The sequence below is a fragment of the Pleurodeles waltl genome, chromosome 12 (assembly GCF_031143425.1).
Source record: "Pleurodeles waltl isolate 20211129_DDA chromosome 12, aPleWal1.hap1.20221129, whole genome shotgun sequence".
NCBI lineage: Eukaryota > Metazoa > Chordata > Amphibia > Caudata > Salamandridae > Pleurodeles > Pleurodeles waltl.
The window spans coordinates 364,504,668-364,527,566 of record NC_090451.1 but is presented as its reverse complement, the minus strand read 5'-3'; the positions used below and the strand labels follow the sequence as shown (position 1 = coordinate 364,527,566).

At 38.9% G+C, this 22,899-nt stretch overlaps 1 protein-coding gene across 2 annotated transcripts in view; it reads right to left on the bottom strand.

Annotated features, from left to right (window-relative positions):
- MYLK3 (myosin light chain kinase 3) overlaps positions 1-22,899 on the bottom strand; it is a 386,764-nt gene that overhangs the window by 87,001 nt on the left and 276,864 nt on the right. For both annotated transcript variants that reach the window (XM_069216622.1, XM_069216621.1), the window contains exon 7: positions 7,615-7,724. In XM_069216622.1, the coding sequence (XP_069072723.1) occupies positions 7,615-7,724 (110 nt within the window). The remainder of the gene's footprint in view (positions 1-7,614; positions 7,725-22,899) is intronic.

Sequence of the window (22,899 nt, the reverse complement as noted above, 5' to 3'; positions counted from 1 at the left end):
TACATCTCTTCTGGGGGGGGGTTCTCTTTTTCAACGATGGACACCAAATCTAAAAGGAAGCCCAGCAAAATCACTACAGAAAAAACACCAAGAGAACAAACTTGGAGGATGTGGAACAGGGCACAGCCCGCGCTGATAGAAGGCCCATTCCTCCAGGTGGATGAGCTCCCTGCCAGCTCCATTTTGTCTGGAGGATCAATACAGGGAGCTGCAACCATCATCAGTACTATCAGAATACACTGTTTCACCTAATAAACTGACACTTCCCAGCATTAACCCACAATGCCACTCAAACTTGAGCTCTATGACCCAATTTGGGTACTCTTATTGGTACCTTACCTGTTTAAGTTAGATCAAACTTAACCACTCAACCACATTCTGTTGCAGTCAACACAGCAAATAGTTAAGGAAGCAGTGACCAGCAACGTGAGGGGGACCTATATCAATTTCACCCTCTGATACCCTTGAACCAAGACAGGAAAGGCCCATTACTATCACCCACTAATGCCCCCCATTGATGCTGACCCAGGGGAGATGGGGCACAATCCCCTAGAATATGCTGAATAAGAGCACACTTAATGGGGAAATACCCGGAACAACGAGTCCTAAACCACAAAGTCGTAGAAAATGAAAGCGAAAAATTGTTTCGTTTTCCAAGACTTCCTTGTTTTAGGGCCTTAACCACGCATGTGTGAACCACGTAAATGCGTGGTTAAGGCACAGAAGAAGAGAGTCAACACGGTCAAGGAGGAGGTAAGTTGGGCTGGGACTGGGGCTGTTTTTTTGGGGGTGGTGTGGGGGGCTCGGGTGATTAGGGTTTAGGGGCGGGGAGGGGTGGGTCAGGGTTTAGGTTTTAGGGGTGGGTTTGGGGTGCTTTAGGTTTTAAGGGTGGGGTGGGGACTCGGGGTATTTTTAGTTTTTGTGGGTGGGGTGGTGGGCTCGGGGTGATTAGGGTTCAGGGGGGGAGGGGGGTCAGGGTTTAGGTTTTAGGGGTGGGTTGGGGTGCTTTAGGTTTTAGGGGAGGGGGTGGGGACTCAGGGTATTTTTAGGTTTTGGGGTGGGGGCTCAGTGTGATTAGGGTTTAGGGGCGGGGGAGAGGCGGTCAGGGTTTAGGTTTTAAGGGTGGGTTGGGGTGCTTTAGGGTTTTAGGGGAGGAGGGTTGGGGTTGTGGTAATTTTAGGGGTGGGGGTTTGGGGTGGTTGTGGGGGTGAGGAGGTCACGGTAATTTTTAGGGGTGCGGGGCCAAGGGGGACGCATGCTGGAACCGTGTATGCTGATCACTAATGCCTTTACCTGGAATGCCTTTACAACAAAAAATAGTTGTTAAGGCATTTGTGGTAAAGGCATTAGTGATAACAACGAGGTCGTTGCTCCGACCTCGTTGTTGAGCCATGAGTGGTTGAAGTACTCATTGTTTCAACATATTACCCACTTAATGTAGCATGCTCAGTTTCATACAACGTTGCTTGCACTAATTTGTATACACTGTTAATAAAACCCCAGCCAGAGGCCTCATTCAAACAGAGGGACATAACTGTTGGGTCGTCCTTTCAATATTGACACTACTACAGAATCAGAGAAATATCACTCATCATTCGCTATATTTGGCACCAAGCAGATGCTTCAAACTATAATGAAATAAATTAAAGGGGCTAAGAAAATGAAGAGAAAGAGGAGACCAAAGATTGAGAATTTAACAAGGAAAATGGATGCAATGAATGAAAAATTAGCATAGTTTATGTTCCAACAACGAGATTCGCCTCACTAAGATTGAAGGACAGATTAAAAATAATAAGTCTAGGCATGAGCAGCAAACCCATACTCAAAAATATAAGAACTTGGAGAACAGATCCCACAGATCGCATCTGTGAATTCTGGAGGGGATTGAGACTTGGCAGGGTAATCCTTGGGACTGATTTACCCAGTTACGTCATGATCGACTAGGGAGTAAAATATATGAATGGAAGGATATCCCAGCCTTATCAACTGCCAGAGCCCATCAAGTCCCTTTCTCAACCCCTAAGAATGGCTTTAACCCTCATAGTGAAATTGTAGTTTTTTCCCTATTACAGAATTAAGGAGTCTGTTCTAGCATGTGCGCAAAAAAAAACACACTTCACTACGCCACAAGGCTTCACTCTTTTCATCTTTTATGTTATGGCATAGGAGACTGACAAAAGAGACTGTAATGTTCAAGCACTGTCGCGTGGGCTCTCATTATCCTAAATGAGACTACTGGATTTCTAGGTAGCAGGATCGTTCACGGTGTGGGAGACTGAGTCGGACCCACTTGGAAGGACCACTGTCACCCTAAATCCGTTTTTTTCTCCAGCTAACTACCAGTGCCTCATTTCTCCAAAAAGGAAGAGATGATTAGGCAGCCGAGCGCATGACATCTTTGGAACTTCTCAGGGAAGTCGTGGTCACTCAGATCCAAACCAACTCTCTCATTTACAGTATGATCTCATATATAAATGACAAAGGCAGTATAAGTTTTATATAATGTTTTAATAAAATGACTGCATTTTAGATAATAAAGCGTGAGCCGCAATAACAAGAACCATACAACACAGTAGGATTGAAATAGTCATGAGGAGAGTGAAACATAAGGATAACGCTATCATGGTGTTTAACAATTTCTACTCTCTCAGCTAGTTCTATTTCGAGCACAGAATGTTAAGCTACTAACTTGCCTTTCTGTATCCCTCGGGAGACATAAGCCCTCATACCTGAGCAAAGGCCTGTGATCTGGTTCAGCATCTGCAACGAGGAAGTCAGCATCTAGTTGTGGTTCCCTGGTCGGAATCTCCCTCTTGCATTGGGACAAGGAAGTGTTTTTATAACTAACATGTCAGCGTGATCACAAAATGTCCCTACGCAGGAATGCCAAAGACTAAACTCCTACCACGTCTATCGGCAATGTACCAGACTGTATCCTTGACTGAAGCACAGAGTAATGTATTATGGAGAACTCCAGTGCTGAAGTAGGCTAAACAGTGTGATATGAAATATAAAACAAGACCGTAGAACTGGCTATTTGAAAAATAACAGTACGAAGCTGAATAAACAGCATTTAGAGTAAAGTGCACGAAAGCTCTAAGCTACGAGCAAAGGAATATAAATACATCCAGGGCAAAATGCACAAAGGCCTAAAGCCTGAAGCTAATGCGCAAAGGATACGTACAACTGACCACACTACAGCGCTAATACTTGAATTTTGCTCTCTGGCAGTCCCAGCCACACTTATAGGTACAAGTCTTTGGATCAACTGCCAAACTCAATTCAGATATGAATCAAATCCAACCAAGCACCCACGGTTCTTTTCCAGAGAAAACCGACTGGCTAATAGATGATTGTATTACACTTTTCTTGACCATTTAGACCCCTTATCCCCCCTTTTTTGAACTAAGGTTTTGATCAGATAATAAGGGTTTGACTCATATTGACTTATATTTTGGGACTGGGTTCTGGTAAGGGTTGGAAGAGCGGAGGCACTGGAGCCTCATTTGGTTTTAGGGTGCTACCAACTGTGTCCAAAATTGATAGGGAGGGGGAGATTCACTTTTTGGCAGAAAGGATTAGGGCATGGAATGGGTTAGGTTGGGGGATACTGGGCAGAAAGAGGGAGGGAGGGAAAGTGGGGGGGGGGAGGAGGCAGATCACTGTGGATTGTTGGGAAGTGGGGGGGGCAACTGGCTCAGAATTAAGCTTACCAAAAGCGATGGTCCAATTTAAGATTCTTATCCTTAATGTCAACGGGCTTAACTTTAGGAAGAAGTTAAAGAGATTTAAACAGGACATGAATAGCTTTAAACATTGCATTGAATATTTACAAGAAACTAGAACAACCAGACAGACAAAAATGCTAAATGAGAGTGATAATGTAGTAAATGCAACAGTTAAAAGTGTGACTACATTAATAATTTGTCGTGATTAGCCAATGGTTTTTCATAAGGTGGATGTGAAGGGGAGAGTGGATGAATACAGGTGTTTCGATCCATGGGTTATGCTTTAATATTTGTTCTATAAATGGTCCCAATACCGATAACCCCACAGTTTACTATCAAATTAGATATCAACTTAGAATGCTGCTTGGTGATCTTATTATAAAAGAAGACTTTAACTGCACCACATCTATAGTTAAAAATACCACTAACACATCTGGGCGTGCTCGCAAGACCAAAATCATAGATACACGCAAAGGCAGTATTGATGTAGTGAATCCTTGGAGATGGCAGAATCCCGATCTCTGATTATGGGCCTCATTACAACCCTGGCGGTCAACTGGGTTAACTGGTGGTCAACTGGCAGACAGTAAAAAGCACCATTAGGAGCCGGCTGCAATGTTACGGCCGACATCCCCGCTGGGCCGGCGGGCGGGTTTCTGGCTGCATGGGCGGCCGACTGGCGGTTCAGCCTTGGCGGTCGGCGTCGTCCGACCGCCAAGGTTGTAATGAGGGCCTATATCTTTTTTTTCTCCCATCCACAGTCAATATTCATGTACATACTACTTTTTAATTAGTAAAGGGCTTGCTTGTAAATCTATGGTAGACTTTCATCCTATTCGTGTCTCAGCTCATGTCGACTTACACTGACAATTATTGAATTTTCACCTAGTAATCATAGATGGACCTTCCCTAAGATTGCATGGTATGCACAAGAGTATATGATGAGGCTTAGGAAATTTAGAAAATACTTTATTCAAATGAATTACAGCACAGCCCTTGTAAACACAGTATGGGATGCCTTAAAAGCCGGTATCAGAGGCTTCACGTGATAATATGTGGCCACAGTAGCAGAAAATCAGAGGAGCAAGAACTGTATCTAAAGACTAAGCCGAGGGCATTTAAGTCTAAGCATACCTGCTTAGTAATTACTTTGGATGATTGTCATGTCAGTATTCGGGGGAATGTTTTAGGTCTAAGGCACAGATCAAATCTTTGCCACCAAAACCTAACTGCATATAGCAAAATAACACTTATTAGAAATTCATAGCTATAAAGGGAGTCACTTCCTTGATGAGGAAGATATAGCTGGTAAATTTTTCAGCAATTATAACCTTTGTATATGCTACGTGATGAATGAAGGAGATGGTAAAATGAGTTGGTTTCTTGATGTGCTTTGAGCTTACTGATTCGATTAAGAGTGGTGCACTGGGGAAAGCCACAGGGGTGGATACAATCCCCAGCAAACTGTACACTTGGCCATTATTGGAAATATAACCACTTTTTTACTAGTTATTCATAAATATTATGCAGGCAGGTCTCCTCGCCAGCTCATGGTCAGAAACCAAAATTATGGTATTTTGTTTAAAAAAAAAAAAAAGGGGAAAAAAATGTCCCTGCAAGGGAAAAACTTTATAGGCTAATTTCTCTGGTAACAGCAGATTATAAAATATATGCCCATATACTAGCTGTTAGGTTTAATGTTACTAGCCAGGATTTGGTTAATTAGTGGCAGCACAGATTCATTCTGGGTACAGACACCAATGCCCATACTGACTTAGCCACCATGTTCAGCATCAATTAGGCAGAAACCACACACAATTGCCTTTAAATAATAGTTGTAGGTGCTGCAAATGCATTTGAGAAGGTTGAGTAGCTGTTCCTCTGACAGGCTCTTGGTCGATTTGGGATCCCTGAACTGGCTATTAAAAGGATACAGGCTCCCTATCACTATGCATTAGGGATGGTGTCAGTTAATGGAATCTCTTCCTGTGTGTTTACAGTTACTAGAGGGGAAGCAGGGATGCCCTCTGTCACCTTGTTAATGTTCCCTCTACATGAAGCCATATCTAGGAGTACCTATTTTACACCCATATATCATACTATTTAAACTTCTCAATTTACAGGTTCAGCTCATGGCCTATGCAGATGACATGTTAACTGTCACAGCAGAACTAGACTCTGCACTTCCCGCTATTGAGGAAGTGGCATCTAGATGTGGTAAAGTATTGAAGTATAAAGTAAGCCCTGCAAAGACTGAAATACTACATACAGTGCTCCATAACGCCCAACCTGCTCATACAGTGGAGAGCCTAAATTACCTGTTCATTAGACTTACTACCTTTTATAAAAATATTAAGGCCGTTAACTATCCAAGAATGCTAAATGCAGTCTCACTAATATTAAGTAGATGGGTGGAGCTTCCTATTTCAAATCTTAGAAGATGTAATATTATTAAAATGATTATTGTACCTAAAGTCTTGTACTTGTTTAGGGCACTACTCATTTATCTTCCATCAGCGTTCTTTAGGCAAATAAATGGTATTATCACTTGCTTTATCTGGGGACATCGCAGACCCAGAAGAGGATAAAGGAATCTTCAACTGCCGGTTCAAAGAGGGGAATGGATTTTTATCAACTTCCAGTACCACTTTTGGGTAGCAATGTGCCAACGACTAACCAAGCTCCTCAACATACAGAAACATGAGCTGGTGTTTGTCGAAGTCTTAATGGATCAAACATCTAACTCATTGCTGATAGGACACTTTCACCCTGTAAGACACTACAAACACATCAGATAGAAGTGCATATTAGACTTGCAGAGTGTGTGGAAAAACATGCTGATCCATTTTAAGATTTGGAAATTCCATGACTATACTATCATTCTGGAACTGCAATACACCACTATGCAGGCACTTTAAGGCAAAGCTCTTGTACATCACAATCAGTTATTGTACAGTTTTTCTATATCAGTTATACCAGCATGGCTCTTTTACACCATTTCAACGTATGAGGAATGAGTTTAATATTTGACATACTGAGGATTTCTTCAGTACTTACAAATTCAAGATTGTTTCATACTGAGCCCTCGTTGCAGATATGATGAAGCCATTTTTTAATGAACTATTAAGGATTGCTGGTTATTATTAATTTTTTTATCACTGAAGTAGAAGACCATATACCAAAATGGGCAGAAAAATTGTCTGGATGGGTGGGGGAGGTGATCACTCAGGATATGTTGATTCAATCATTAGGTATGAGTATCTTAGTAACATTGATTGCTAACTATATATAAGATTTTTTTTTATTTATTCTCATCCACAAAAGTTGCTATGTAGGGTGGGCAGGAGTTGAGTCTGTGTCCAAGGTGTACATTTTTAAAAGCTGATCGGTTCATATGCTTGCTTGATGCCCAATTCTAGGACAGTAATTGTATTTAATATTCTGCAAAAAAAAAAAAAGGACAAAAAAGGATTAATGGTGGGTTCTCTTAACCTTCCTGTGCCAGAATAATATGTGTAATGCAAACTGGTGGTCGCGTAAAAGGGCATGGGTACCCTGTGAAAAGGTCAAGCTGTATCAAACTGCATAACAGTTGGCTGTTTCATAGTATTTGAATCTTACTTCTTCCACAGCACAGTGGAAGAACATTAAATTTTTTCTGGCACATTTCTAGAGAATGTTTCACATTTAAAACATATTTTTGTAATGGGATCCCTGTTGTTATCAACTATCTTTATTAAAAACATGTAAAAAATACCTTAGATTTAATAACTAGATAAAGACCTTTAAACTTCACATTACACGAAGACTCAAGATTGGTACACCCCATTGCAGAATTGGTGTGCAGCTTTCCCATACTTTTTAATACGTTTTCTGTGTTACTTACTACTCGAGGATCAGGGTGAAGCTGTTCTTGCACTCAAAGGCATCATAGAGCTGAATAAGGTTGATGTGGTTTAGCTGGTTCATGATATTTATTTCGTTTTTCACTTCCTCCTGTTTGAAAACATAAATAAGTTAAACTATCAAGAGGAACACATTACCTTACTCTTTAAAAGAGTATTTCAGCATTACCCAGAATATTTGTTTCTTATTTTAAAGTGTTTCTTTTTTCTTTTCTTATATGTTTACAAAGATTTATCACTAATATGGAGTAATACCATATGGTTTGTAATGTTAAACATACACATAATGCATGAACACATGTAGATGTAAACACTGAACATATCTGTAAGTGGACAAAAATGAATGACACATATGCATGGTCTTTAAAGTGATGTGTTTTAGGACCTTCCTGAAGAAGAGAAGAACCAAGTTTCATTTATGGTGGAATATTATTCTAGACCTTGGGTATGAAGTTTGAGAAGGATTGTCTTCTGACCTTTTTATTTTTCCACCTATTGACCCCCCTGATCTCTTTTTTCTCTTTAGTTATAATTTGGGAAGGGGATGTCTCTCTTGGCTCTTTCCCTGTACCATTGTCATTGCTCCAGTACTCTGGAACTGAGCTAGCGTGTGTCCTTACTTTGCGATTTCCATGATCAAGCAATTAAGGTGCTTCCACGCTTTCTTTTGGCTTCTCTGGTGCTTGTTTGTATTGGCTCTTACCTTGACCAATAATAGGTTGGCTCTTTATCCTATTGCCAAATCTGTACTCTCTCTAGGAAGACCTAGCTATCACTTCGACTGGGAAATTACTTTTGTGCTGTGCCTATTCCAAAAGGATTTTATGTTCTCCTCTGTAGCCGTGGTCTCCTTGTCTATATAAGGAATCGTGCTGGCCAATGGCAGCTACTTAACCTTGACTCTTGCCAACTATGACATCGATCCCCATGCTGAAGATAAAGAAGCCCTGTACCCCTCGAGTACTCCAAATTCTGCTTTCTGCTAATTAGATAATGAAATAATTCATTGACTAACATCAACAAGAAGAGGTAGCAAATGCATAGATGAGTTGAAATGAAATTGTAATGGAAAATTAAAAGACATAAAAGAAAACTTGCTATTCAAATATTTGTTTCAGCAAACATGAGGAGGTGAGTGAATCATATCGTAAGTGCACTGTGTACTGTCAGTAGCACACTTCTCTGGCACTTTTCTGGTGTCAGGTGATACTGCCTGTCTGAACTGTTGAACAGTTGACAATATTAATAGTGTGGCACTAAGGGCAACACAATGAGATTTAAAGCTGGTGTGAAAAAGTAATGTGTGGTAATCCACAAGCAATCCATGAGGTTAGTGAAGAAGGATATTATTAAGACCTTGGGGAGTGCTGCCAGTATACCACAAGCCAAACCATACAGACAGAGTGTAACTACATTAGAACATAGAGGTGTGGTGAAAAGGACAGCAGCAATACAGAATCAAGAACTCCCTACATGTTTAATGGAAGGCAATACCACTGCCAGTTCCGATACCAGTACTCCTACACCCACTAATAACACTACTGCAAGGGAGCTGGCACGGCGGCTAAGGAGAAAGATGTTAAATGCTACCTTCCAAGATGAATTGGGAGTTTCACGTAGTACCAGTGGCGGCCCGTCCTTTAGGGCGGAGGGGCCACACCCCCCCACCTTTTGCCCCTCATGAAGAGTGTCTGTCAGGCTGAACAAAGGTCAGCCTGACAGACACTCTCCATGTTTAGCTCAGACAGCCAGGAGCAGACATGCGTGATTTGGGCACACTCCTGGCTGCCTGAGCTGAACTTTGCTGGGCTGAGGAGGTCACAGCTCCTATGGGCGTGACCTCCTCGACTCAGCAAAGTTGCCTCGAGGCCCTCCCCTGGGTGACGAGGAAAGCGTCACCAATTGACACTCTCCCTGGGCGCTTCAGGTTTAAGCCCTGAAGTGCCCCAGGCGAGTGTCAATCAGTGACACTTCGTCACAGAGTGGTGTGGGGTCAGCAGTCTCACCGACCCCATCCCACTCTGTGACGAGGCTGGGACTGCTGCCTTCCTTCATGGGCAGGGAAGGCAGCAGTCCCAACCCTCCTGGGACCTGGAGGCTGAAGGTAAGTGTGTGTGTGTGTGTGTGTATGTGTGTGATATTTTAAATTGAAGTTTTGGTGCACGCGTGCATGTTTGAGTGTTATGAGTGTTGTTAATGGATGTGCATGCATGTGTGCGTGCGTGTGTGAAAGAATGAGTGTGTGCGATCTTTTAAAATGAATGTTTGGTGCGTGCGTGCATGTTTGAATGGTATGAGTGTTGTTAATGGATGTGCATGCGTGCGTGTCTGTGTGTGAAAGAATGAGTGTGTGTGTGTGTATCCCGCCCGCACCCCTCCCTCTGAAGCTGTCGCCGCCACTGCGTAGTACTCCAGCAAGGAACACAATGAATGTTATGAATGTTATGAATCCTTTAAAGAATTTCAAGAGCAAGCACTTTAAAAAGACTGTCAGTCAAGAGAATGCTTCATTAAAAGAAGTCACAATAAGGGGTGGAGAACTGAGAAGTCTTAACCTATCAACCTCACATCTAGTCCAAGACACCCCCTCACAGAGGTGTAAGACATGGTAGACATAGACATAAACATGGCGTAACCCAAACCAAGACTTTCTTCATCACCTCAGCCACCCTCACCTGTGATAATGGGATTGATTCATGATGGAATAGATGGTTTAAATGAAGTGTTGGAAGGGGCTCCAGGGGGAGTAAAGCGAGACTCAGTATGAGCAGACAATACTTTCCCAACTTAAAGTAATGGTACCAGGGACCCTTGTGTTGGCATCAACCATTTCAGAATTAGTGCACCTAGCCAATACTCTTTTTTAAATTTAGAGACATCACCTACCCCTTCTGTAACTATGTTGGACATAATATAATTAATGAAAATAACTCTTCAAGGAATATTTGAGATGATAGTATTATACAATGATGTCTTAAAAGATGAAATAATGCAGCTGCAGGGTATCATGGGGGAATTAAAGCAAATAAATAACTGCATTCCGTTTCTAATGAGACTGGTGGATGTTTATTGTAGTAAGAAGAAAATGAAAGTAAGTATGGATAAGACCAAAGTTATTACATTTGGGAAAGGGAATACAAATGACAATTGTCACATAGGAGACAAAAGAAATGAGACAGGTAGTAAATATAAATATCTTTGGATGTGGTTTGAGGAAAAACTGTGATTGTCAGACATATTGATCATCTAAAAGCAAGAGCAATGTCTTCAGTATGTGGGATTAAAAATTCAAGAACTTCGGGGGCCTTTCCAGATTCCTGTTTTATCAGATTAGCTCACAATGATCTGCCTGCAATTTCAGTATAGGGTGGAAGTGTTATGCTTAAGTGGTAAATCCAACTGGGATCAAGGGAAATGCTTACAAATTCTGCAGTCCCTTCTGACCTCCACAATGATTCAGACCAGAAGAATGGAACTGAGTGTAACTGCCTGGAGTTATTTGGCATATATATTTGGTTATGATAGGAAAAGGGCGAAAGTCACAAACATTGCCACCTTCTGTAAAGATAAGATCATACACAGCGAGCTGAAGTGGGCTAATAATATTAGGAAGACACTTAGTAACATATGGAAGAGGCTAACTATAAATATAGGGAACCAGAACCTTTAAATAGATATCACTAAGGCTGAATTGTGCATTTCAACTAACAACTGTGCTAGAGAACAAGAGCTGAGATATTTAGAAGGTAAAGAATCCACCCAGTTTCTAAGTCATTCATGGCAAAACGGTGAGGTGTTCCTGTATATTCAGGCCTTACCAAACCCAATCTTAGACTCACTGTGTTAAAGTTTAGGGTCCGGGTAAACCCATATTATAGGAATCAGTCAGTAAAGTATGCAATTATAGACGTCAATGGAAAGTGTAGATGCGGTCTAAACAAGTGTGACTGCCTAAATGTTTTACTGGATTGCCTGAGGTTACTATCTGCACGTAAGGCATGTTTAAAGCAAATCCTCCTGAAATAAGGACTATCAGGAGTAGGCAGGCTGCTGAATTGTTGATAGAGATGAGGTATTTAGTTGCAACCTGTACAATAGGAAGATTCTTGTTAGCTGTGAAGGATTTTGTGCATTTTGTTTTTAAATTTTGATTTTATCATTATTTATTAGATGATTGTAACTATTTATCAGTTTTTCATGTGTGCTTTTATAATATGTAAACATGGTTATAACATATTTCTAGTTTTCATGTGTAAAGGATTATATGCAGTTGCTTAGGGATTTGTTTTAAAGACTAGGGTCTAAATAAATATACATTTCAACTGACTGAGTTAATCAATTATTAAAACCTGTCTTAGAATTTCTTTAACTAAAACCATATTCCTAACCAAACCAGAGCATTTTCCATTCATCAAACTACTTTCGTATAATCACCAGCAATGACCTAAAAATGACAAACACTAGTAATTATTTGACCACTTATATTCAGCATTTCCACTATGGTAAGATGCCTAGACTACATTTCCTCTCCATATTGTACAGTGATCACCCAAACAACACAAGGGCCAAAGTTTCCCTCATGGCTGGCCATCCCAAAACTCTGCTCCTGAAACTTTAATTTACACAAACATCCAACAGTGTCCATTATTGTCACTTACCCCATTAATCTCAAAGCTTATGAGGGGCACTGTGCACTTTAAGGTCTTCAAATATGATTGCATGTCATATTCTATACATAATCAAAATAGGTGCTACAGAACTTCAGCTTTCCCCCATCACAGAACTCAAAACATGATACATCTATTACTTTGAATAAAGTTCTTATTACATGACAGCCCTTCATTCTTACTGCAAAAAGTCTTGGTTCTCTCAGACTCTACTATGGCACCATTAGATAAGACTTGAGGCAGTAACCAAGCGTGTACTTTTTTCAATGTATTGTCAAAGGAGTGTATACTTCATTGTGTTGTTCCATGCTTTCCCAGATGAACGGGCAAATTTCCTTCTCTTTTAATTATATTCTGAAAAGGCAACGGCTTTCCAATTCTCTTAACTTGAAGTTGTGCAAGCCTAGTTTACTGAAGGAAATCCTTGGCATAATTTGTCAAAAGGCGCACTCTAATTGATGCAGGACCTAAAATCAGAGTTGCCTTATAGCTGTTCACTATTTACCAATATAGGTGCAAATTGTGTCACATTTCACTTACATAAAGATAGTCAGGACCTTTCTATGCTATTTCTGTTAAACCCCATGATGGTGACAACATTTAAACTGGTTAATTATATGTCCCTGCCACACTTCTTTTCATATTTAGGGAACTCATAAATGTAACAAATGTTGTTACCTCCTCTACCTTTGTTATAGCCATTTATCATTACTACATAATTAGTTACCATATTCGAAAGAGATTGAATGTACTGAAGGTTATACTCTTTTCAAATGAATCAATAAATAAGTCAGTCATCATGTGAAGGAGATCCATATAGGACAACATTATCACATTGCCTATCATCAGTGTCATTCTAGAGACACACTTTGGAGTATGTGGATAGTTTGGCCAAGCTGTCTTGTCAGATAGATGCCATTTGAAAATGAGTTGGGCCAATACACAGTTCTCTTTCAGCTAGTAACTATGATTTGCTTGTGTGAAAAAGCTTCTGGCTAAATAAAATAACAAAATAGTTGAAAAATGAATGAGTAAAAAAATGCTCAAAACTTTGTACAGAAAATGTTGCATGAACGTCACAGGGCACCAAACAAAATAGCATTCCAGAAAAGAAATAAACACTATGATGTCCTTAAAAAAGCAATGGGCACTGGAGAAAGACTAAAAAACAAGTCTGTTGCAAGGATGTCAATGTCAATGAGCGTTTCCTCTCAAAAGACACAGTTAAAAGACTCACCACCACTGTAGTAGAGAAAAAAACTGTCCTACCCCGTCAACATTAGCGGAGTGAGAGTAGGTCAAGATATTGACAGATAATGCAAAGACAACAAATGTGAGTTAAACTAGGGATGGGGGACATAGAAGTATGATGAAAGGTAGGGAGGAGGAGAATGGGAAATGGTATTAAACAAACAGGTAGAAGAACACAGGAGTCTCGTGTTGGCAATAAAAACATTTCTCATAGATGGGTTTCAAGATGTCATGGTTTTTCATATCTAATTGTGACCCGCTAAAGTCAGCCAATTAGGTTTTCAGGGAAGAAGGGAAGAAGGGAGAAACACATTGCAATAATCCAGGTGAGCCAGGAATGATGACCGTGAACAAGGATCTGTTCAACTTCACTCTGGGATGTCATTTGAAAGAATCTTTAGTGGCATTGATGATTGCAAATTCCCCCTTTTCATCACTGCTTTTATTTGGGGAGCAGAGGTCATGCTAATTTGAAAACAGCGCCCAGATACTTACATTTCTCTGGAGAAGAAGGCCCCAGAGCTGCATGCCACATATAAGATAGAGCTCAGGTCGCTGGCCAGCTGAGCAACAGAAGCTTTGATTTGGTGCCATAAAAGTCGAAGTTTCATTAATCCAATTGTAAATATGGCTTAGGCACGTTAGAAAGTTGGGTTGGCACAACATTCTGTCCTGAGTCTGGATATTTGTACAGATTTCTGAAAATTTTACAGTGAAGAGGTGCTTTTGTCGTCTAGGATACTTTAAGTCCTGTAGTTTAGTTTTAAGTACATTAAATAACAGACACTGCACATTTCACATTGCTTATTTCATTCATCTGTCTGATAGTAATGAGTCATAAATTGTTGGAAGAAACAAATGCCATGTAGGAGAGACTGAATGCGATGAGAGAATACATGGCTGTATAACACATTAAATATATGGCCATCTAAATGTGTGAGGGGATTTCACTGAATCATTTTGTTACACAGCCAGCATGTTCGCCCATTGGTCTGTGGCATGTGTTCTGTCAGAAGAAACCACTCAGACGTAAGAGGTTTCCATTGGCAGCATTTTCTGGCCCTTGATTTGCACATGTGATTGAAATTGAGGCCATCATTTAGAATGGAGTTGTTATATTTAAGCATTATATATGACTTCTATGACTAAGGAAATGTTTGGGTTAACTATACATATGGACCCACACTCTGGAAGGACCTAAACAGAAATCCCTAAACCAGAGTGTAATCTAGGACAAATTAACCAAATCAATTTGTAGGGAATTCCCAGTAGAATGCATTGAGCACACTTCTTGTTGTCAACACCTTATTCAATTAGATCAATGTCATTAAAACATAAAGTGAAAGGTGTCCTTCAAATCAAATCATGCTTTCATTTTTTATTCAATAGTTATATTTGTTTTCTGGTTTCTCAAAACAGGGGCAGGTTCATTTCAGACTGAATTGCTCGACATTAGGACCTTATTTACCTATAGCAAACAAATAACATGATCATTAGAGGAAGTACTTTTTCAGGAAAAGCTTATTTTCTGGACAACATTTGACAATACTGCTTTGTCCTAGAAAGAATATCAGAATAATGTACTTGCCAAGTGCAAGAAAAGGAATGCTTCTTTCCTATAGGCATGACATCATCTCCATAATTTACACATTTTGTAAATGGCATCCATTGCCACATTGAATAGCCCTCTTTTACAATGTCAGCTGACAGATCACCAGGTAATTACTCTGTATTTTTACTGTGTCTTCTGTAGTAACAAATTCTCCAGCCTTTCACTAAGAACCACATTGGTGTAAATTGTATCTAAAAGTTCTATCCATTTGTTTTCTAACAACATGGTGTTTCAATTGAAATACTTAGTTTAGAAACAATTTCAATTTCCACTATTTGAAGTGACATTTGATATGTATTGTGTTTTTTTGTATCCTTGTAATGTCATACCAAAGGGATATTTATGCTACATGTACAAAACTGCTCTTCTCTCCATTTTATTTTTGATTTTCATGTGTTCTTTGATATAAGCGCACACAGTGATTCAATGGAATAAAAACAATATGTTTAACACATTGCAAATTGTTAGAAACGTATAACTTTCCCATAACGAGTGTGATATATAACATTGTTTTTGTTGACGCCACAGCAAAATTATTCAAGGCATGGAAAAAGTCCATGGCATTTTCATCTTAGAGTGCTCTGTGCTCTGAGTCATGCCCAATTATGTTGCAAATGTTGCTATTAATCCTTGAATGTTTATGGATCTTTGATGGAGCGTGTATTATTTTCCAGTTATTCAATATTATTATTTTTTAAACTGGGATGACTGGGTGGATTATGAAGTGAGACAAATGAAATTTTGTTGACTTCTTAGTTAATGTCTGGTGTGGACAAGTCTTTACACATTTGCTTTACTAAGTAGTTCCTCTATGTATCCCTTCTCCTTAAACTGATCCATCATTTGTTTGACGCCTAAATATTCTTAGTAGGCTGAAGATATTCACATAATTCATAAGGATTGAGAAGTGTGTTTCAAGGGATGGAACACGGACTCACATTTAATGTAGTAAACAGTTTCTGTCAGAGATTTTGCTATGATGTTTCAGAATGACATTTTCCAAGTACCAACTGAAGTTTCTATCTTGACATCCAAGTAATGAATAATACTTTTTCTAATCTTTGAAGATAATTTTATACAATCATGTTTTTAATTTACTTGGTTGATGTTTTGTTCTAGTGTCTCTCTGGATCAAGCCATTAAAAATGTCATTATATACAGTAGGTGGATCAGCGTAATTGTGGCTGCACCCCTACATGTTATGGAAGTAATACAAAAATGTAACTAACATCCTATATCCTGTGTGCCTTAACATTATTAATGTCAACTGAAGCATCCAAATATTTTATTAAAGGTATTCACTGTAGAAGTTTGAGTTTATATGTACATGTGTGTTCTAATGTTTTGTTTTAACATGCAGATTTGTGGTTCTTATTCACATATACAATTGAAATGTTACATTTATTGAAGAAGCACACTGCATATGTAATCATTAAGTCATTTAATCATGTTTGCATTTATTTTGACATGATGTCTGTGTCCATAATTGTGCATTAAGAGTGCACACTGACAATTATTTATTAGGGTGGCCTAATTAAGGCCCTTTGTTTAACATGGATGTATTTTTCTATGCTCTGCACGTTTTTCTTTGGCAGGTGTGCATTCATGATTTCTTAGCTAGAGAAAGGAGTATTATGTATCACAGACAGAGAGGCTTGAGAAGAGAAATATTGACACAGACTGGACAATATAATGAGCAGAATTAGCCTCCTAATTATTGTACATCTGGAGTGAAGACATTCAATGTTAACTTGGTCGATGGGAGATTTGTCCAATGTTGCAAGTGTGCTCCATGGGAAAGAGAAATAACTGGGTTTCCGATGACTTGTTTAGAGATATGGATGTTCCTGAAACTTTCTTCTTTAAGTTAGTGCTCCCATTGTAAGAGTTACAACAGATTCCTTTAGAATTAGAGAATTGCAGACCTCTTTCCACCTTGTTTGTTCTTACAACATGAAGCTGCATGCTAACACTGGTTACTTTCTCATAAAGACTTCTACTGGAGTCTTTATGATGCTGACACCTGCCTTGCTTCAATCCTGAACCCCTAGAGACTTTTATTTTTGATTTGTCATTTTTGTTAGACCCTTAGCTAGATGACATTAAATATGTTCATGCTTAAAAGGAGCAATCTGTATTCCTTTAAGGAACGTCAATTCCTGTTTCTTAGTATCTGTATTACTGGGACTGTAATGTTTGTATGCCTTAAGGTATTGAGATTGAAGTTCTTCTGGTAATTCAGCTTGTCTGCCTTAATTCAGTATCTTTGCAATTTGATTCTAATTTGTGCATATGTTGGAGTGAATACTAATTTGTAATAAACCCACTTAACTTTCCATATCGATTCCTGGTCCTCGTTATGTGGCCAAATGGGCTTCATGACTGTAAATGTGTTGTTAACTCCTTTGCCTCCTAGTCTACTTCAAGGTCCGTTGGAGGGAGATCACATCCACTTCCATGTGTGCTCTTGCAGATGGTAGCTTGTTGAATGGTTAGTTACTGGTTTAGGGAGTTAGAGTGCCCCATTCTAGACTTGCACCCAACCCAGTCCAAGCCCCCAAAGTCCATGGTTTGAGTTGAAGGATTGATTAAGTTCCAGCAGTGCAAGAGAGAGGTGTAACAGCAGAGGCGTGAGTATTATTTGGGTCGCATGTAGCAACTGTTTGTGCTTAGCTTTCAGTGTTTTGCGGAGGTTGGGTGGTGTGATGCAGCAACGTTTGTTGTGTGAGTATGACACGTGATGCAGAAAAGTTGAAGTCGTTATCGGACTCGATGTAGCCTAAGATCCCAGGATAGTAATAAGTTCTTGGTGTAGAATACACTGTGTTGTAATTACTACGTTTAGTGGTGCTTGTCGTGAGATGTAGTTGACAGCACAATTGAGATAGGGACATTTATCTTTGTGTGAGAGTAAGGTGTGGTTGGTGTGGAGAATCCCTATTGCACAGGGAGAAGCTACACCAATTTGTGTGATTCCCTGCTGTTTGAGGTCTCATTCGAGTATTAGTCAGAGTGGATCGGGAAGTGTTATTACAGATTGTTTCTTGTCTGACTGAATACTTTAATTTCTTTAGAGCAGCAGACAAGGTTATTTGTTGAAATTGCTTTGCATTTTGTCATGCATGTTTAGGGCTGAGAAGAGTGCGTTTGTGAAGAATGGTAAAGGAGGGTGATCCGCTACGAGGAATGAGATTGATGTCACAGTGTGCAGCACTGGTATTCTCAATGGAGTGTATACTTCATTGTGTTGTTCCATGCTTTCCCAGATGAACGGGGAAATTTCCTTCTCTTTTAATTATATTCTGAAAAGGCAACGGCTTTCCAATTCTCTTAACTTGAAGTTGTGCAAGCCTAGTTTACTGAAGGAAATCCTTGGCATAATTTGTCGAAAGGCGCACTCTAATTGATGCAGGACCTAAAATCAGAGTTGCCTTATAGCTGTTCACTATTTACCAATATAGGTGCAAATTGTGTCACATTTCACTTACATAAAGATAGTCAGGACCTTTCTATGCTATTTCTGTTAAACCCCATGATGGTGACAGCATTTAAACTGGTTAATTATATGTCCCTGCCATACTTCTTTTCATATTTAGGGAACTCATAAATGTAACAAATGTTGTTACCTCCTCTACCTTTGTTATAGCCATTTACCATTACTACATAATTAGTTACCATATTCGAAAGATATTGAATGTACTGAAGGTTATACTCTTTTCACATAAATCAATAAATAAGTCAGTCATCATGTGAAGGAGATCCATGTAGGACAACATTATCACATTGCCTATCATCAGTGTCATTCTAGAGACACACTTTGGAGTATGTGGATAGTTTGGCCAAGCAGTCTTGTCAGATAGATGCCATTTGAAAATGAGTTGGGCCAATACACAGTTCTCCTTCAGCTAGTAACTATGATTTGCTTGTGTGAAAAAGCTTCTGGCTAAATAAAATAACAAAATAGTTGAAAAATGAATGAGTAAAAAAATGCTCAAAACTTTGTACAGAAAATGTTGCATGAACGTCACAGGACACCAAACAAAATAGCATTCCAGAAAAGAAATAAACACTATGATGTCCTTAAAAAAGCAATGGGCACTGGAGAAAGACTAAAAAACAACTCTGTTGCAAGGATGTCAATGTCAATGAGCGTTTCCTCTCAAAAGACACAGTTAAAAGACTCACCACCACTGCAGTAGAGAAAAAAACTGTCCTACCCCGTCAACATTAGTGGAGTGAGAGTAGGTCAAGATATTGACAGATAATGCAAAGACAACAAATGTGAGTTAAACTAGGGATGGGGGACATAGAAGTATGATGAAAGGTAGGGAGGAGGAGAATGGGAAATGGTATTAAACAAACAGGTAGAAGAACACAGGAGTCTCGTGTTGGCAATAAAAACATTTCTCATAGATGGGTTTCAAGATGTCATGGTTTTTCATATCTAATTGTGACCCGCTAAAGTCAGCCAATTAGGTTTTCAGGGAAGAAGGGAGAAACACATTGCAATAATCCAGGTGAGCCAGGAATGATGACCGTGAACAAGGATCTGTTCAACTTCACTCTGGGATGTCATTTGAAAGAATCTTTAGTGGCATTGATGATTGCAAATTCCCCCTTTTCATCACTGCTCTTATTTGGGGAGCAGAGGTCATGCTAATTTGAAAACAGCGCCCAGATACTTACATTTCTCTGTAGAAGAAGGCCCCAGAGCTGCATGCCACATATAAGATAGAGCTCAGGTCGCTGGCCAGCTGAGCACCAGAAGCTTTGATTTGGTGCCATAAAAGTTGAAGTTTCATTAATCCAATTGTAAATATGGCTTAGGCACGTTAGAAAGTTGGGTTGGCACAACATTCTGTCCTGAGTCTGGATATTTGTACAGATTTCTGAAAATTTTACAGTGAAGAGGTGCTTTTGTCGTCTAGGATACTTTAAGTCCTGTAGTTTAGTTTTAAGTACATTAAATCACAGACACTGCACATTTCACATTGCTTATTTCATTCATCTGTCTGATAGTAATGAGTCATAAATTGTTGGAAGAAACAAATGCCATGTAGGAGAGACTGAATGCGATGAGAGAATACATGGCTGTATAACACATTAAATATATGGCCATCTAAATGTGTGAGGGGATTTCACTGAATCATTTTGTTACACAGCCAGCATGTTCGCCCATTGGTCTGTGGCATGTGTTCTGTCAGAAGAAACCACTCAGACGTAAGAGGTTTCCATTGGCAGCATTTTCTGGCCCTTGATTTGCACATGTGATTGAAATTGAGGCCATCATTTAGAATGGAGTTGTTATATTTAAGCATTATATATGACTTCTATGACTAAGGAAATGTTTGGGTTAACTATACATATGGAACCACACTCTGGAAGGACCTAAACAGAAATCCCTAAACCAGAGTGTAATCTAGGACAAATTAACCAAATCAATTTGTAGGGAATTCCCAGTAGAATGCATTGAGCACACTTCTTGTTGTCAACACCTTATTCAATTAGATCAATGTCATTAAAACATAAAGTGAAAGGTGTCCTTCAAATCAAATCATGCTTTCATTTTTTATTAAATAGTTATATTTGTTTTCTGGTTTCTCAAAACATGGGCAGGTTCATTTCAGACTGAATTGCTCCACATTAGGACCTTATTTACCTATAGCAAACAAATAACATGATCATTAGAGGAAGTACTTTTTCAGGAAAAGCTTATTTTCTGGACAACATTTGACAATACTGCTTTGTCCTAGAAAGAATATCAGAATAATGTATTTGCCAAGTGCAAGAAAAGGAATGCTTCTTTCCTATAGGCATGACATCATCTCCATAATTTACACATTTTGTAAATGGCATCCATTGCCACATTGAATAGCCCTCTTTTACAATGTCAGCTGACAGATCAGCAGGTAATTACTCTGTATTTTTTCTGTGTCTTCTGTAGTAACAAATTCTCCAGCCTTTCACTAAGAACCACATTGGTGTAAATTGTATCTAAAAGTTCTATCCATTTGTTTTCTAACAACATGTTGTTTCAATTGAAATACTTAGTTTAGAAACAATTTCAATTTCCACTATTAGAAGTGACATTTGATATGTATTGTGTTTTTTGGTATCCTTGTAATGTCATACCAAAGGGATATTTATGCTACATGTACAAAACTGCTCTTCTCTCCATCTTATTTTTGATTTTCATGTGTTCTTTGATATAAGCGCACACAGTGATTCAATGGAATAAAAACAATATGTTTAACACATTGCAAATTGTTAGAAACGTATAACTTTCCCATAACGAGTGTGATATATAACATTGTTCTTGTTGACGCCACAGCAAAATTATTCATGGCATGAAAAATGTCCATGGCATTTTCATCTTAGAGTGCTCTGTGCTCTGAGTCATGCCCAATTATGTTGCAAATGTTGCTATTAATCATTGAATGTTTATGGATCTTTGATGGAGCGTGTATTATTTTCCAGTTATTCAATATTATTATTTTTTAAACTGGGATGACTGGGTGGATTATGAAGTGAGACAAATGAAATTTTGTTGACTTATTAGTTAATGTCTGGTGTGGACAAGTCTTTACACATTTGCTTTACTAAGTAGTTCCTCTATGTATCCCTTCTCCTTAAACTGATCCATCATTTGTTTGACGCCTAAATATTCTTAGTAGGCTGAAGATATTCACATAATTCATAAGGATTGAGAAGTGTGTTTCAAGGGATGGAACACGGAATCACATTTAATGTAGTAAACAGTTTCTGTCAGAGATTTTGCTATGATGTTTCAGAATGACATTTTCCAAGTACCAACTGAAGTTTCTATCTTGACATCCAAGTAATGAATAATACTTTTTCTAATCTTTGAAGATAATTTTATACAATCATGTTTTTAATTTACTTGGTTGATGTTTTGTTCTAGTGTCTCTCTGGATCAAGCCATTAAAAATGTCATTATATACAGTAGGTGGATCAGCGTAATTGTGGCTGCACCCCTACATGTTATGGAAGTAATACAAAAATGTAACTAACATCCTATATCCTGTGTGCCTTAACATTATTAATGTCAACTGAAGCATCCAAATATTTTATTAAAGGGGTATTCACTGTAGAAGTTAGAGTTTATATGTACATGTGTGTTCTAATGTTTTGTTTTAACATGCAGATTTGTGGTTCTTATTCACATATACAATTGAAATGTTACATTTATTGAAGAAGCACACTGCATATGTAATCATTAAGTCATTTAATCATGTTTGCATTTATTTTGACATGATGTCTGTGTCCATAATTGTGCATTAAGAGTGCACACTGACAATTATTTATTAGGATGGCCTAATTAAGGCCCTTTGTTTAACATGAGATGTATTTTTCTATGCTCTGCATGTTTTTCTTTGGCAGGTGTGCATTCATGATTTCTTAGCTAGAGAAAGGAGTATTATGTATCACAGACAGAGAGGCTTGAGAAGAGAAATATTGGCACAGACTGGACAATATAATGAGCAGAATTAGCCTCCTAATTATTGTACATCTGGAGTGAAGACATTCAATGTTAACTTGGTCGATGGGAGATTTGTCCAATGTTGCAAGTGTGCTCCATGGGAAAGAGAAATAACTGGGTTTCCGATGGCTTGTTTAGAGATATGGATGTTCCTGAAACTTTCTTATTTAAGTTAGTGCTCCCATTGTAAGAGTTACAACAGATTCCTTTAGAATTAGAGACTTGCAGACCTCTT